Source organism: Leptopilina boulardi, unplaced genomic scaffold, assembly GCF_019393585.1.
Source record: "Leptopilina boulardi isolate dan_hultmark-lab unplaced genomic scaffold, ZJU_Lbou_2.1 LbouV2_310, whole genome shotgun sequence".
NCBI lineage: Eukaryota > Metazoa > Arthropoda > Insecta > Hymenoptera > Figitidae > Leptopilina > Leptopilina boulardi.
Genome location: NW_026137875.1, coordinates 5,537,159 through 5,555,168, shown reverse-complemented (window position 1 = coordinate 5,555,168; position 18,010 = coordinate 5,537,159). Strand labels below are relative to the sequence as shown.

Here is an 18,010-nt window from a genome sequence, read left to right as displayed (position 1 = left end):
AATTGTGAGAATTATAAAAATAAATCGCATTTTTGACCCAAAAAAATCGATTTTAATTGTTTATAAAAAAAAATTCTCTTCATCAATTTTAAAAATCGTGTGTACTTCACTAGATAATTTAACTAAGAAGCTACAGTTAAATTTTTAGCTCAATCGGACAATAACTCTTCGAGTTCTACTGCTCGCCGATTTGTAAAATATGGTTTCGAGAAAAACGCGTTTGAAGTTTCACAACACTATAATTTTTAATAATCTCATGCATTTGGTTAATAAATTTTGTTTACCTTCACTCTGCTATCCCAGCACCATATAATTGTCCCTCAGTGGCCGTATTTGTCTCTTCCAGCTCCTTTCTCACTGAAGTTATGCTCCGTCGAGCATTTTTTTTCGGAAAAATTAAAATTATGCATTATGGCGCTTCCGAAATGCTCCAGAAAAAATAATTTTAACAACATTTCCAAGTTGTTTTCGTGCAAGGACGTCATTGATTATTAATCTAGGAATGTTATAGTCTATTTTAAGCAAAAAAAAAAATCGAAAAAAAAATTTTTCAGGCAGGTATAACCCCTTAAAGTTATCTTCTAAACAAAAAAGGGATCCACACACACATACACACACACATACATACATCCGGACAATTGATCAGGATCTCATATAACATGTTTCTATAAAGAAAAAAATTTGTTTCCGCCACTTTGAAAAGTTTTATAAACGAAAAGACTACAAAGCTTCCTCCACGAGGAAGCAAAATGAGTAAAAGAATTGTCAAAATTTGACACGTCATAAGATTACTATTCAAAAAAACACGTGAAATCAGAAAAGGCCAACTTCAAGTTAGAACAGAAGGACAGACCAAGCATTTTATTTTATTTTAAAATTAAAATTACATCATTTTTGTTTGGCGTCTTATTTTTTTTTTTTAATGAAAAAACGGGATAAAATATGTCTTTTCTATAATTATTTCTATAACTATTATTTTGGGAGGGAAAAAATTATTATAAAAAAATAAAAAATTTATTTTCTTTAATTATCTCTATTATTATTATTTTTATTATTATGGAAAAGAAGAAATGATTAACATCTTGATGCACACACTCTCAAAATATATTTACAATATCAATTATACATGTTCATTATAAAAATACATTTAAAATATTTTATTTAAATAACACAAGAATGAACACAAATTTTATTTGAGGAATTCTTCGCGTAGCGCATAAATGAACTACTTATATTATTGCATTTTTTTCAATTGAATATAAAGATCGAAATATATCAAATTATAAAATTTTTCCTTTAAAATGTTTTTAAAGAAATATTATAATATTATGAATAAAAATGACGCTACACGGAAAATTACCCATATTAAAAAAAAAAAAAAAAAAAACCAGCAGAAAATGTGAATGCGTCGATAATAATAAATAAACGATTGGAGAGTTTTTCAATCGAAACTGTTTTTCTTTTTTGCATTTGTTGAATTTTTTTTCTAATTAAAATTAACATACATTCTAGAATAAAAATCACTCATTCGAAAAAAAATTTTACTTTAAAGAAAACTGTTTTTTTTTTTTTAATGAAAAACACTTTCTGATTTTTCATGTACCTAATGTAATAAATACGATTTTTTTTTTTTGCTTTACACACTATACAATAAATACAAATATGATTACAGTGTTTACATAATTAAAAATAAAATTTATACAATCTACATTTTTTTTCACTAACGAATCAAACAAGTACAAATTTTCAATTATAGTCTGCTGACTAGAAAAAATAATTTACAATAAATCTTGTTTTTTTTTTTTTTTTTTTATTACCTAAAGAAATCCTAATTTAAATACTTTTTTGCCTTGATAAAATATTTAATAAGTCTTTAAAAAAAAATTGTATAAAATTCTTTATAAAACAATGAAAGACAAAATTAATGAAACTTTTTTTTTCAGTCCATGTGTTTCTCGTTCTAAACTTATAAAAAAAAAAAATAATAATAACCCCAGTAGCAGACGTAGTAATAATCAGTAACAATAAATTAATTCAATCAAAAAATAAACTATAAATTTTAACAATCAACATTTAAAAAAAAATTCAAAAATTAAGATAAATTTAAAATTGTTTGTTTTCAGTAAAAAAAAGAAATTAAACTTAACTCAATATGCTTACAATATTAAACCCTGTTTGATAAAAAGTTTCTCAATTTTTAATGTTACTGATGTAAAATTAAAAAAAAAAATAGCGTTGAGAAACAAAATGATCTTTTCTCGTAAAAGAAGGAATAAAATAAATTTTGTACAGATTATATAAAAATGAATAGTTAAGCTACGTTCCTTCTTTTATCCTGAGACCAATCAAGCAAAGAGCAATGAAAAATGCTGTCCAACTGGACACTATTAAAAATCCATCATAAACTATTGGTTCGTTTATTGTATATCCTTGATCTAATATCCCTCTCATAGATAGGCCAGGAACAGTTATTGGCAACGTCAAACTGAACCAGTGAAGAAATTTTGGCATCCCTTCTAATGGCCATATACATCCTAATAATTGTAAATTAGTTCATTAATATCGTCACTGATCACAAACATTCAAAATGTTATTTTAATTTTTAAACTGCTACAAAAATGTAGCAATTCTTTTTTTTCTCTTTTAATTTTACTCTATTAAGAAAGATTTCATATAGATCAGCGTCGGTGAAGTTTACAACTATTATCAAAAATATTTTTTTATTCATTTTAATTTTATTATTTTATTAATAATAAAATAATAAAATTAAAATGAATAAAATATAATTTTAATAATAATTTTATTATATTTTATTATTATAATAAATTTAAATATATTATAATTTTTTATCTTAACAATTTTTTTTAACGTTTCTCGATAAATAAAATTTTTAGAAGAACATTTTGTAGACAAAAAATTAATTATTATTTTTCGAGTGAAAAATATTTTTATGTTCAATCGTTGATCACAAACTTTGTGAACTTATCACCGACGAATATAAAATAAAATTATTTTTTTTTTTTACAAATAAACAAACTGTGCTGAGTATATACTGTAACTCCTGTAAAAAATTTTTTTGTCCCAATAATAGTTAAACATTTTTTTTTAATTCTGAATTTTAATGATGCGTTGAGTACACATAATTTAAATTTAAAAAAAAATGGAATAAAAATAAAAATATAAAAAAATTTAAATTAAAAGTTTTTTTAATACAAAATTAAAGTTTTTATAGATAAAATTAAATAAATAAAAAGTTAAAAATTCTTTTGAGTGTAATTAGTATAAAAATTATAATTATATTCCTGGTCAAATTTTCACGAGATCTTGTCTCATTAATAATTTGAAACACTCTGAAAATAATACAAAAATTCAATCTAATAATTTGCCATTCAATTTTTGTTTAATATATAGAAAAGTTTAAACTGATTAACTACAAATGTTGACATTAAACAAAAATTGAATGTAAATTAGGTTGAATTTGTATTATTTTCAAAGTGTTAAAAAATTATTAATGAGACGAGATCCAATAAAAATTTCACCCGGAATATAATTGTAATTTTTATTCTATAATTAAACAAAAAAGGATTTTTAACTTTTTATTTTTATTTTATTTCTATTATTACCTATTTTACAAAAATTTATTTTTCATATAGGTAAATTTTTTTTTACTTATTCTGTTATTTTTACTATACTATACCAAAACTAACTTATTGCATCAAGATGCATAAAGAAATAATATATGATATGATTTTTGTTGGAGTTACTCATTAAAAAATTATTAATTTAATTAAAAAAGAGAAATTAAAAAAAAAAACTAAACAAAATAATTTTTTTTTAGTAGGGTATGAAAAACAAATTAAAAACGAAAAAAATATTTTCGAAATAGTTAAAAATTATTATTTTTCACTCACCACAAAGTAATATCATTGGATAAAAACTTCCGGTTGCTATAAAATTCGCTAACGTGTGAGAATTACTGTAAACAGATATCAGAAATCCTGGAAAATTTAAGAATAAAAATTTATATAACTTTTGCAATTTTTTTTATATTAAAAATAATAATAATAATAATAATAATAAATTGAAATATTATTTATAATTATCTCACCGTAACACATTCCACACAGGCCCGTTAATATTACTAAACAAATAGCAGTTAATAATGGTCCTTCACAAACTAAATTGAATACTAAAAAGCTCAGGGATAGACATATTGTACTTTGAAGGAGAATCACTGTAAATTGTGTCAATAAATGAGCAAGTAAAATTTCCGTTGTTGTAACACCTGTAAAAATTAATTATATTTCAATATTTTTTTATAATTGTATTGGATATAATTTTTTTTTTTTACAAATTTTAATATTTTCTATAATTATAAGTTATTTTATAATTATGAGTTATACATTACAATAATTGGTAGATTTTTATTTTATATAATTTAATTAATTAATTTGTAAATAATTAGTTTTTTTTTATAATTTATATATTGTTTTTAATAGTATATTATTTATCTGTGTTTTTTGTTAGAAAATTTTAATATTTGTGAATTTAAAAATTAATTTTAGCTGTTCGGTAATTTTTTAAAAAATTATATGCTAGTTCGTTAGTTATTTTTAACGATATTTACATAATGCTATTTTAAATCTGATGCGCTATTGTTTTTATTATTCATTTTCTTTTTACATGATAAATGATAAAGATGTCTGTTGAATTGAAAACAATAGACAGTTTAATATTCTTTATACACATATATTATATGTATTTATAGTGAGATCATTTTAATTCATTGTTATGAAATAAAATTATTTTAATTTTAATTTTTTTTTTTTTTTTTGCTCAATTGAAGCTATAAATTTAAATATTTAATTATTATAGTTATTTAATATTTTATTCATTAATTCATGACATTTGTAAAAATTAAAGTTAGTTTATTTAATTCTAATTTAAATGAAAATACCTTGAACAAGACTTCTGTCCCAAACTCCTTCATGCCGATCAGAAATAATGATAAAACATGCTACAGCAGTTGCAAGGAAAAATACAAGTCTGTAAAAATATATATTAATTTATAATTAATATATTCAAATATATAATTATGATAATTTAAAAAAGAAAAAGATTTTATTAATAAAATTTACATACGTTAATATAAACACTGGGGCTACAAACGATCTGTAAGATTGATCCAATTTACCAAATATTGGTGTTTCAAACTAAAAAAAAAAAAGAAATTAACAATTATTCATTTCTTTTTTCAACGATATTATTGTAAATATCTGATCTAGGAATAAATTTAATTTAATACTCACTTTAACAGGTAAATCAGCAAATTGTTCGGAAATTGCACATTCCTTATAGACTTTACGTGTTATCTCAAAATATCGATTATACAATTTTGTTTGCATAAACATTCCAATTTGTCTGTCTGTGTAGCAAAATAAAAGAAAATTAATTTTAAATAATAATTTTTTTAAAAAAATTAATCGAATATTTAAAATACAAATTGTGTCATAAAATTTTATTCAATTTTGCGAATGTCCAGTTCTAGGATTATACGACTTTTTTCGACTTATTTTACAAAATAAAATTAAAAATTAATTTAAAAAAAAAAATTAAATAAAATATCGATGACTTTTTTTTTAGTACATACTGTAGTTCATTCAAAAATTAAATTATTTTGAAAATTCGAATCAAAAAATTCTTTAAGAAATATTTTCAATAATTTTTATTAAAATTCTTAGAAAATTAAATTATTTAAAAGATATTAAATTTTTCAATTGAAATTCTTTAAAATTTAATAAATTATTGCCAAAATAAATTAAATTATTTTAAATATTTTTCAATTTAATTAAAAATTATTTATAATTCAATTATTGTCTGTAATTTATAAAAAGAATCCAATTATTTTTTAAATTATCCAAAATTCTCCGCCAAATTAATAGTTTTCAATAATATTAATCAAATTTTTTCAATTCAAATAATTTTTACCAACTTTTTCTAAAATTTAATTATTCAAACAAATTTTAGATTATTAATCATTTGAATACTTCAAACTTTGACAAAATTCTGAATTCATAAATAATTTTCATAAATCAAACTAGAAAATTTTTTTAAAAAAATAACTTTTCTATTTTTTTTTATGAATCTAAAATTTTGAAAATTCTTGAAAATTTGCCGCAGTTAAATTTTGAAATTTTATGTAAATAAAATTTCTTGATAATATCCTATGCAATTATTTTTATTATGGAATTATTAAAATTTATTTTTTTAACCCTTAACTAACACAATTCCGCGTTCGAACGTAAATGGCATAACGGATCAATCTAAGGTCTGAATATGCACATTTTACTCACCACCCATATCCAAAAATATTGGTATTTCACTAGCTTCAATAGATCCTTCATCCAAATAATCTGTACTGTCGCGTTTTTCTTCGAATGCTTGTGAAAAATTTTTTGCAAAATGTATCACACCCACGACTTTATCTGATGATTTTAAAATTGCTTTAGTTGCTTCTTCCATAGTTGAATAATACACCTACAAGAAAGAAAAAAAAAATTATTTCAACTCAATGAATATTATTAAAAGAAAAATATGGACAATAATATTTGCAAAAATTAAATTAAACATCAAAATAATTTGTAATGAAAAAAAAAATTATTATTTTTTTTTTTCATACCTTTTCAGCAATTGAATCATCAAATCCATTTAAATACGTGCAACTTAAATCGGTATAAAAACAAGTTAAATTTACTGGATCGTATGAAAAATGTCCTGTATTATTACCAAAATTACAATTTCCTGCTTCATCATTAACCACAGCTAATTTCAAACCTTTTGGATCACCACCAATTGAAAGAAAAAAACACATTAACTCAACTATTGGAAACAAAAGTGCAAACATGATTCCTCTGCAAAAGAAATAGATGAATAAACTTCTTCAATTTTTTTTTTTTTATTATTATTATTATTATTAAGTAAAATTAGCATTCTAATTTCAATTGTAAATTTAATAAATTGCGATAAATTTTTTTTTCCATCACTTTATAAATGGATTTTCTTATTAAATGCTTTTAATAAAAATTACTATAAATTTTGCACAAAATTGTTTTTGTATTCTTATAACGAAAAAAAAAAAAAAATTTTTTTTACCCAGGATGACGTAGAAACTGCAAAGTATTTTTTATCATCAGTGCTTTAAATCTTTTACAGGATGATTCTCTCCAATTTTTTTTACTAATTATACTGTTATCATTAATTGGGAAAATACTCTGAAATCAAAAGAAAAATATTTTTATATATTATTTTTTGCAAAATACCTTCAAATACTGCAAAATTAATTTTTTTATACTATTCGGAAATTTTATTAAATTAGAAGAAAATTTTATCATTTAATAATTTAATTTTAGTAATGGATAATTGGAATAATTTTTTTGTTTTTTTTTTTTTGAACTTTGTTTTCTTACATTTTTCTTGACGGAATAATTATTTGATGGAGTTGTCGGTGAAATCACTTCATCCAATTCAGAATAATATTCGGTTTCAATTTCCATTATTCCTCGATCTTGTTTATCCTTCTGCCGTTGACTTAATGCAAGAAAAGCATCTTCCAATGTTTGACATTGAAATTTCATCAAAAGATGACCTGGTGGAGCTTCTGCTAATAATTGTCCACATCTCAATAATCCAATCTACAATATTAATTCAAATCGAATATTAATTTAAATAGAGATAATAATAATTTTTAATAATTAATTTTAGTTTAAGAGAAATAAAAATATTATTTCAATAAAAAAAAAAATTGTCATTTAAATCAAAAAAAAAAAAGTAAAGATAACTTTTTTTTTAATGAGATAATTTGTAAATTACTTTATTCGCCTGTTTTGCTTCCTCGATGTAATGTGTGGTAATTACAATGGCGGTGCCATATTCCTGGGATAAATTTACGAGATAATTCCAAATGCTAGAAAATCGAAAAAAATCATTGAAAAATATAGAAAATTACATCAAACTAAAAAAAAATTTTTCATTTATGAAAAAAATTTTTTTTTTTTTCAAAAAATAATGTGTGTTTTTTTAATAAAGTAATTTTTGTGCCAATTTGTGCTAAATGCTGCAAAATTTTTATTGACAAAATTAAAAAATTTGGACTCAATTTAAAAAAACGCCTTAAGATCAAAAATACCATTTCTATGTAATTAAAAATAAACAATTGTTCAAGAACAGAACAAAAAGAAATTTTTACAACAATTTTCACAATTTTTAATAATAAATTATTCGAAATAATTTAAATTTAAATTCAAAAAACGATTTTTTAATTCAAAAAGATTAAAAAATTATTATTTTTCAAAACTAAATTTTGTACTGAATTGTGCTATTCGATAACAAGAATTAACAATCATAATAGTTACGAAAAATTAAAATTTTTTAAAAATGAATCAATTTTAAAATTCAAATAAACCTTTTTTGATCGAGAAATATTCAAAACTTATTATTCAAATAAAACTTTTTGTTGAATTATGTTAGTCGAACACAAAAAGATACAATTAAAATATTTACAAAAAAAATTAATAATTTTTCAAAATAAATCAATTTTTAAAAGTCAAATAAACATCTTTTCATCTAGAAATGTTAAAAAAAATATTATTTTTCAAAAACAAATTTTGCGCTAAATATTGTGCTAATCGAGCAAAAAAAGATAGTTCATCACAAAATTTGTTTTTTAAAAAATAATATATTTTTTTTTTAAATTCAATTCTATTTTTAAAAATAAGAAAAAAAAAAGTACTTGCTTCTCCCGTAGAATGGGATCCAATCCCACAGTGGGTTCATCCAAAATTAATAATTCTGGATTGTGAATAAGTGCAGCTGCAAAAGAAACTCTCCTTTGTTGACCTCCACTCATGTGCTTAACCATTCTATTTTTTGGTGGAAGTTCAAATAAAGTTGAAAGTTCCAAATATCTTTTTTCTGGAAAATTATCGTTAATTAAAAAAAAAAAAAATTATTTACTTTTAATCGTAGAAAATAATTATTACATATGGGCGATTCCACGTCAAATTTACAATTAAATTTTTAATTCGGCCAAAAACATTTTTTCTTCATTCCTTATTGAAAAAAAAGGATACGTATTTTTTTTTTTTTTTTTTTATGGCCAAATTTTCTCACTATGAATTTTTGAAATTTTAGATTTTCAAAAGTAGACTTATTTTCAATCACATGTATCTTTAAAACTATCAACTTTCGAAAAATTTTGTAAAGACATAAAAAATTTGTTTTTTCTTCGACTTTTTAAAAATGTTAACAAAAAAAAAAATCTAATTTTTCTTATAAAAAAAATTAATTTTTTATAAACAAATTAATGTTTTTTACATTTGGGCCCGATTTTTTTTTTCGTATACCTACCTGGAAGTGTTAAGAAGACTTTAGAAAAGGTTTCAGAGTGCTTATTACAAAACGGATTTGTTAAAACTTTAAATATAAACATATTTAAACATTTCAATTGTTTATACGATTAATTAAATAGTTAGATTAATGAATTTTTGTTTTATTCAATTTTTACATATCACAATATTCGAAAAGAATTGTTTTTCAAATATTGTCACAAAAACACATATAATAATAAGCACAAAAGGTAAAAAAAAGTTATAACTATTTTTAAAATATAATAGGTATTTTAAAAAACATTTTGAATCTACAGTATAGAACGGTTAATCTGATAAATGATAAAATAAACGAATTTTCGATTTATAAAGTAATTATTTAAGTATTTATTTTTAATTATTTGATACGATAAACTGACGTAATTTCGTATTTTACATTCCTCAGAAATATTGTCGTTTTACGTATTTGAGGATTTTGAAAAAATGTTTATATGAATCATTTTAATTATTTTTAAACAGAAAATTTATTTATATTGACTTTAACAGTTTTAATTTTGTACAAGTCTGTTTTATATAAATAAATACTTAAATAATTACTTTATAAATCGAAAATTCGTTTATTTTATCATTTATCCGATTAACCGTTCTATACTGTAGATTCAAAATGTTTTTTTAAAATACCTATTATATTTTAAAAATAATTATAACTTTTTTTTACCTTTTGTGCTTATTATTATATGTGTTTTTGTGACAATATTTGAAAAACAATTCTTTTCGAATATTGTGATATGTAAAAATTGAATAAAACTATTTAAAACTATTTAATTAATCGTATAAACAATTGAAATGTTTAAATATGTTTATATTTAAAGTTTTAACAAATCCGTTTTGTAATAAACAGATGTAACAAGTTAAAAAAATATAAAATGCCTCTAAAAAGAAAATTCCTTTTCAAACTAGATAGACTCACAAAGCACCGCGCGCGCATTAAGCTTGCAATCCGAGTTTAAATATTTATTTAAACTTATCAGGCCCACTCTGAAACCTTTTCTAAAGTCTTCTTAACACTTCTAGGTAGGTATACGAAAAAAAAAAGAAAAAATCGGGCCCAAATGTAAAAAACATTAATTTATTTATAAAAAATTAATATTTTTTATAAAAAAAATTAGATTTTTTTTTGTTAACATTTTTAAAAAGTCGAAGAAAAAACAAATTTTTTATGTCTGTACAAAATTTTTCTAAATACAATAGTTTTTGAGCTATTCTTAATTGAAAATAGGTCTGCTTTTGACTGAACAAAATTTTTAAAATTCGTAACTCAAAAATTTGACCATAAAAAAAAAAAAAAAAATAGGTGTCTCTTTTTTTTCATAAAGAATAAGGAAAAAATATATTTACTAGAATTTTAAACCTCGACTATAAATCTCACGTGGAATTGCCCATATATGAAACACAAATCAATCGATTTAAATCTGCTTTAAATACAAATTTTTTTTTTAAATATAAATATATTTTAAGTTTGAAAACAATTTGTTAAATCAGGGTTTCCATAAAAATTTTATTTTGTTTTTCCCTGATTTCCATCAAAATCTTTTCCCTAATCCTAACGAAAATATTTTCAGATATTTTCAATTATAAAAAATTAAGACAATAATTTTTAGAAGCAAAAGTTTAAATTGAAAATTTCAAAAATTATAATTTTAGTAGCATTTTTAGAAATTTGATATTTTTCCAGTACTTTTCATAAAATTCCCTGATTTTACTGACCCGTGGGGCTGTTCACAAAATACGTAACGCTTTTTTTTTTTAAATTTCAACCCCCCCTCCTCCCCCCATGTAACGGTCAGTTACATACATTAGCGCCATTTTTTTGTCTGTCCGTAAAAAATAGCTTGACCCCCCCACCCCCCTGAGTTACGTATTTTGTGAACAGTCCCCGTGGTAACATTTTAAAAGTAACAGTATGTAATTATAAAAGAACAATTTTTTAAAATTGTATCTTCATTTAAAGAAAAAATTTATTTTTTATTTTTATTTCAAATAAATATATTTGAAATTAGATTATACAAAAGAATTTGTTGAAAAGTATAATTTAAAAAAAAAATCATTTTTACCAATCATATCTTCATTGACACCATTAATTCTGCCAAAGTAATAAAGAGCATTAAGAAGAGTAAATTCTTGAACGAGAGAAATTTCCTGTGGCATATAACCTAATCGAGGTCCGGGCACTCCTGAGCCTTTTGATCCTGGTTTACCACCCAGACACCATATTGTGCCACTATCCAATTTTCTCACGCCAACTACACATGATAAAAGAGTGGTTTTTCCACATCCACTTGCACCCAGTAGACTGTAGCTGTAAAATATTTTTATTTTTTTAGCATAAAATAGAAAAACACGTGTTGTCATGGCAACATATGCGTTAGAAAAGGACAAAAAAGTGTAGGCATTTATGGCCACGAGTGTACATGTACATTTGAATTGGCCCACCAAGTGGCGCCAATTCGAGCTAGTGATCGCTGAATAAACTAATAAAAATACATTAGTTTATTATATTTATTGCTTTTTTTTATTATTTTTGCGTTAAATTATAGTAAATTAGTAGAACAGCGATATTTTTTGCACAATTCTTTAATAATTTCTCGAAAATTTTAACCCGAAATCATTTTTTATTTCAGAGAAAATTTCAAACTACAAAAAACGTTCTTTTCTCACATGGCCTTAAGGTTATGTGGGAACCTCCCACGTGACTTAGTATGGGAAAATGTGTTTTGGTAGTATACGTTTCACTCTAAAATGAGAAAAGATTTTTGTCTAAAATTTTGAGGGATAATAGATTAGGGTACAAGGAATCTCGCTGTTCTCCGAAAAATACATAATTTTCAGTAAAATTATTAAAAAATGAAGTTTAAAAAGTGGCATTTTTAAACGAAAATGAAAACAAAGATGGCGGCGCATACACAGACGTTGCTTGAGTGTGTCAGTGCTCCAGTAAACAGCGCCAATTCAGCGAGATTCATTGTACCAAACAAAATCATTTCTTCAAAAATTTAACCCAAAATCATTTTTTATTTCAGAGTAAGTTTCAAACCACAAAACAACGTCCTTTGCCCACATACCCTTACTAAAAAGTATTTATATTGTATTTGAGTAAAAGCTGCTAAATTTAAGAAAAATAAACATTTTTTGTAAACTATTTGAAACTTTCTCTGAAATAAAAAATGATTTCGGGTTAAAATTTTGGCGAAATAATTTTGTTTGGTACAAGAAATAATCTCGCTGTTCTACTCATTTACCATAACTTAACGCAAAAATAATAAAAATAAAGTAATAAATAGTAAAATAATGTAGTTCATTCAGCGGCCACTCGCTCGAATTGGCGCTGTTTACTGGAGCACTGACCAACTCAAGCAACGTCTGTGTATGCGCCGCCATCTTTGTTTTCATTGTTTTCAACTTCATTTTTTAATAATTTAACGCAAAATTATGTATTTTTCGGAATACAGCGAGATTCCTTGTACCCTAATCTAACATCCCTCAAAATTTTAAACAAAATTGTTTTCTCATTTTAGAATGAAATGTATACTACCAAAACACATTTTCCCATACTAAGTCACGTGGGAGGTTCCCACATACCCTTAATGACTGTACAAATCTAAAACCTAAGAAAACGAGAATATGAAATGTCATAAAATATATTTTTTAATTTATCGAGAATTTAGTTGCAAATATTTAAGAAAAGTATTTTAAGTAATTTGACATAATTCTGGAATTTTAATAAATTTATTTTTCTAAATTGTAAAATACCTATTAAGGAGGGTGGCGGGTCAACATAACCTCAAAAACCTGTAAAAACTAAAAAATTGTTTTTAACGCAAACAAAAATATAATAAAATATTAATTTGTAACAATTTTAGAAGATCTAGATTTACTCCTTTCGAAAAAATTATTTTTTTCCAAAATATTTTGTCAATAATTATTTTTTTAACATTTAGTTTTTTTTTCTTTTAAATCAGACAAAAATTGTAATTTTTAACCAATTTTTATAAACAAAAGCTCATTTTACTCAGTGAAACATTCTCTACAATTGTTACCTTTTTTATATTGTAATTAGTATGCTCTTAAAAAGTTATTTAATAAATATATTGATCGATTCGTCTTGACGTAAGGAATACGATTTTATTATATATAACCTTAAATTTTTCTATTTAAAAATTTTTTCGATTAAAAAAAATTTTTTGGAAAAAAGACGATAAAAATTTTTTTTTGGGTATTTTTAAAAATCCTTTGGTCAGATTTGAGATATTAATATGATAAATGAGCCTACCAAATTTTATTTAAATCCATTAAAACCTGTTAAGGCCAGGTCCAAGTGAGGCAGCGCCATCTACATTGATACTAAAATTTTGGAAAATTTTCAACAGCCTTTTCTTGAAAACAAGATGGTAAAATGCTTTTTCCTTTATGGATAATTGATTATTGGCAAGATATACACCAGCTAAAACTTTTTTTGAGTTAAAATAATAAAAAAAATTTCATGTCAATAAATTAAATATGAGCACTTTTTTCACAAAAACTGTAACAGTACTTTCTCAGAAATTACAATCAAAAATGCAATTTCCATTTGGAAAATTAATAAACGCTAAAAAATACACGACCTAAGATTTACCAATCACGAAAATAATAAAAAAAAAATTTTATTAAATATTTAACATATTGATACTGCTTTACTGATTGTGACAGCCCTTTGGTAGATTATGTATTTCAGGTGGTTAGCAACAGCGCCAATCTCCTCCTTTCGGCAAAACTGCGAAACGTCTGGTGACATATATAACCTGCCAAACGGCTGTCATAATGAGTAAAATGTGTTATGCACGGAGAGAAAAATTAGGTTGTGTGGACTGGAGACTTAAGTTAAAACTACTTGAGTGACTCAAGTAACGATGCCTACAGTTAAAGCAAAATTGGTCGCACGGTAGTTTTGACTGTGCGGTCCCAAATAGTATTAATGTGCCATTAAAAAGTGATATTTCCATTCATTTAAACAGTTGAGGTTATTCGTGTAACAAGTAATATCAATATGTTAATATCAATAGCGAATTCAAGAAAAAAATTATGCCAATTTATTTATTTGTAAAATATTTAAATAAAAATTTTGCACTTCGAAACTTACAAATTTGTCATTTATCGTATTCGAAGTGTGTTATGGTTTGCTGACAAAATAATTAAATACTTATTAATGAATGCGTTCACAAAAGTAATGTAAAAACACTGTAAAAAGAAAGGTACTAATTTAGTACCAATTTTTGTACTAAATCGTAATTTGGTTCGATTTTAATACCGAAATCAGCTCTAATTTAGAACTTTTTTTTACAGTGAATAATTAATGTACGCTTTAAATGTTGAAATACGACTACGCAATGTCCTAACTTTTTATTATAATTATGTATAACGAGAAAAGTGTCTAAAACTGAAAATCCAACACACAACATAACTTGAAAAAGTGTTTCTTTTTATTTTTACATAATTTTTCAGTTAATTTGAAAAACCTTTGGATTCAGAATTGCTTAAAAACTATATTGTGGACCTTATTATTTCCTTTAAATCATCAAAAAAATGTTAATATTTGAAATTTTTTTAAAAATCAAACCTAACCTAGAAAAAATTAATAAATATAATATTCTATTAATATGCGTGTGTGAATAGCGCCACGCTGCCAAGCAAAGCTGATTGGTCAAACCGTCTGTCGGTATTATTTGAGAACATTATAGCCCTAACTTGATAGCCAAGTCAAATCTACCGTGCTCTCCAGTTACAAATGCCTTGTTTAATAAAATTGGACCAACGACTTGAAACAAAGCAGTTATCACCTAATTTTTCTCTCCGTGTGTTAAAATACTTTTTTTTTGTTATTTTCGTGATTGGTAAATCTTAGGTCGTGTATTTTTTAGCGTTTATTAATTTTCGAAATGGAAATTGAATTTTTGATTGTAATTTCTGAGAAAGTACTGTTACAGTTTTTGTGAAAAAAGTGCTCATATTTAATTTATTGACATGAAATTTTTTTTTATTATTTTAACTCAAAAAAAGTTTTAGCTGGCGTATATCTTGCCAATAATCAATTATCTATAAAGGAAAAAGCATTTTACCATCTTGTTTTCAAGAAAAGGCTGTTGAAAATTTTCCAAAATTTTAGTATCAATGTAGATGGCGCTGCCTCACTTGGACCTGGCCTTAAAGTTATCTTCTAAACAAAAAAGGGATCCACACACATACATACATCCGGACAATTCATCAGGATCTCATATAACATGTTTCTATATAGAGAAAAATTTGTTTCCGATACTTTAAAAATTTTTACAAACAAAAGGACTACAAAGCTTCCTCCACGAGGAAGCAAAATATTAATTAACAAAAAATTTATCCATATTTTTATTATTTAATATTCTAAATCTAATATTTAATATTATACTATTGTAAACGATTTCCGCATGTTCCAATTACTTCCATAAGCGGAGTTGAAAGATAAATTATTATTGCTGAAAGCAATTAGCTTTCCAATCCAAAGAACTTTTCATAGTAATTATATTCGGGCTATATATATGGTCATCAAATAAACTTTTGTTTGATTTAATGAGTATTGGATCAACATTCAAAATAATAGGGATACAATCAATTTAATAAGACAAAGCTAAAATTTTATTTGAATAATTCACTCTCTATAAAATAATTTTTCTATAAATAAAATGAAATTTGTCATTTATTCAATTTTATTTTTCACTTTTATTATATTTTCAAATGAATTTACCCTTCGTTCTATTATTTTTGAATCTCCGAAAATTTTATCAAATCATTATTCATTAGATTTGACATCTAAATCAATGTATTTCAAATAAAAATAATAATATAGTCACTCGAATATGATTGTTAAAAAAATGAATAGAACAAAGAATTTTCATCGAATTCTCAAAGACGACACACTTTTTGACAAACAACACATGTCGTTGAATCTCACCGATTCTAATTTTCCTCAAGGATTAAGTAAAATTGAAGCTACGAATACAAATGATTTGAAGATTAACGAGAAGCTGCCAAGAAATAGAGAGGTTAGTGTCATTCGTGTAAAGGAAAATTTAGATAATTTTACAAATTATGTGAGTAATAAACAACATAGTTGGAATTTATTTATATAAAAGAAACTCCCAATGAATTTATATTATAAAAAAAAAACTTTATTTTCTTTCTTCAACAATTTTATTATTAGAATTGATTGAATATTCCTTGTGAATTTGCAAATTTTATTTTAATATTTATAAAATAAATATAAATTATAAAAGATATAAATTATTAATAATTATAAAATCTTCTTAGGTATATAAAACGAGCAAAAAATTTTTAAACAAAAATATTAAAAAAAAAAAAAAATAAATAAATAATTCTTCTTTCAATAGCAAAATTGTATCAATTTTACTTGGAAAATCTTTTTCTTTGTATTAAATGAATTTAAAAAAATCTTTTTACTTTCAATTCAATGATAAATGTTTTTGTTTAAATAAAAATAAAAAATAGAAGAAAAAAAGAAAACAAGAAAATGATAATATTTTTGTAGAAAAATAAATTTTATTACAGAAAACATTTAGGAAACGAATTCTTGTTGAAAATCATTTTTCTAAAGGGCGGCCCCCCCCCCCCCCCTTAAATGATAATAGACATCAGTTGCCAAAAATTTATGATAATTCTTTGGCGACGACAACGACAATGCCTTTCGAAATCGCATCCGATCTCGATATAAATGCAACAAATGCTGATGGAATACAAAAGGATTCTAAAAGTTCCTTGACAGAGGTTCATGGTCTTAAGAAGCTCGTGAAAAAAGTTTTAAACGTGACGGGAACACGAGATAAGATAACGCTTGTCGATGAACTAGGAATGAATTTTCCTCAAGTTAAAGTGAAATGTTTAAGTGAAAAAAAATTGAATAATACATTATATGATTATTCTCCTTTAATGTTGAATGTCTTTGATAATTATCGTAAATCACATGAAGAAGAAAGTAAACAAATTTCACAAAATTTGAAAAAATTAAAAAAATTCCTATTTTGAGAAAATTAGACAATAATGATGATGATTATGATGGAATTTATCGTTGTCTTTATGGTAACTCGGAAGAATTAAAAGATAATTACAGTAAAGTTGGTTGTATCTTTTTCTATTGCAACGTTTTCATGCACATAAGTTATATCAAAAAGAGATCGTTTTATGTGTATCATTTTTAGAAATGATACACGAAACGGTCTCATTTTTTGATGCAAAAAATTTAATCAATTTATATCAATCATGGCCGAATTGAATCGACTCAAAATTAAACGAATTTTTTTCAGATATTTTGGTAATAGTACAATTGCGGAGACCATTTCACTATTTAATTTGAAAATGAAAATAACAGAAAATCAAAGACAATGTGCAATTCGATAATTAAAAAGTGACAGCTTATAAACATAACCTAAAATGCATGAGAAAAAATTTGTCGATAAAATCAATATAGCCGAGCTTTTTAGAAGGTAGATGGCAGCACTCATCTATTTTCTTTCTTTAAATTTTTTCTGAATCGTTTTTATAAAAAG

At 23.7% G+C, this 18,010-nt stretch overlaps 2 protein-coding genes across 7 annotated transcripts in view; one reads left to right on the top strand and one right to left on the bottom strand.

Moving 5' to 3' along the window:
- Nucleotides 1-18,010, top strand: part of LOC127283595 (nicotinamide/nicotinic acid mononucleotide adenylyltransferase 1) — an 84,956-nt gene that overhangs the window by 41,194 nt on the left and 25,752 nt on the right. The window contains exon 5 of one of the 2 annotated variants that reach the window (XM_051308575.1): nucleotides 6,688-6,834. The exons of the other annotated variant lie outside the window; for it this stretch is intronic. Coding sequence (XP_051164532.1) covers nucleotides 6,688-6,694 — 7 coding nt within the window. The 3' untranslated portion in view covers nucleotides 6,695-6,834. Of the gene's footprint in view, nucleotides 1-6,687; nucleotides 6,835-18,010 lie in introns of those variants that run through there. 2 annotated transcript variants of the gene reach the window in all.
- LOC127283570 (ABC transporter G family member 23) overlaps nucleotides 2,249-18,010 on the bottom strand; it is a 37,717-nt gene continuing 21,955 nt past the window's right edge. For all 5 annotated transcript variants that reach the window (XM_051308536.1, XM_051308534.1, XM_051308533.1 and 2 more), the window contains exons 3-15: nucleotides 11,498-11,742; nucleotides 8,793-8,970; nucleotides 7,870-7,963; nucleotides 7,467-7,691; nucleotides 7,153-7,271; nucleotides 6,680-6,911; nucleotides 6,354-6,537; nucleotides 5,310-5,425; nucleotides 5,143-5,213; nucleotides 4,958-5,046; nucleotides 4,109-4,285; nucleotides 3,912-3,998; nucleotides 2,249-2,534 (exon numbers count right to left, since the gene is read on the bottom strand). In XM_051308536.1, the coding sequence (XP_051164493.1) occupies nucleotides 2,317-2,534; nucleotides 3,912-3,998; nucleotides 4,109-4,285; nucleotides 4,958-5,046; nucleotides 5,143-5,213; nucleotides 5,310-5,425; nucleotides 6,354-6,537; nucleotides 6,680-6,911; nucleotides 7,153-7,271; nucleotides 7,467-7,691; nucleotides 7,870-7,963; nucleotides 8,793-8,970; nucleotides 11,498-11,742 (2,035 nt within the window). In that variant the 3' untranslated portion in view covers nucleotides 2,249-2,316. The remainder of the gene's footprint in view (nucleotides 2,535-3,911; nucleotides 3,999-4,108; nucleotides 4,286-4,957; nucleotides 5,047-5,142; nucleotides 5,214-5,309; nucleotides 5,426-6,353; nucleotides 6,538-6,679; nucleotides 6,912-7,152; nucleotides 7,272-7,466; nucleotides 7,692-7,869; nucleotides 7,964-8,792; nucleotides 8,971-11,497; nucleotides 11,743-18,010) is intronic.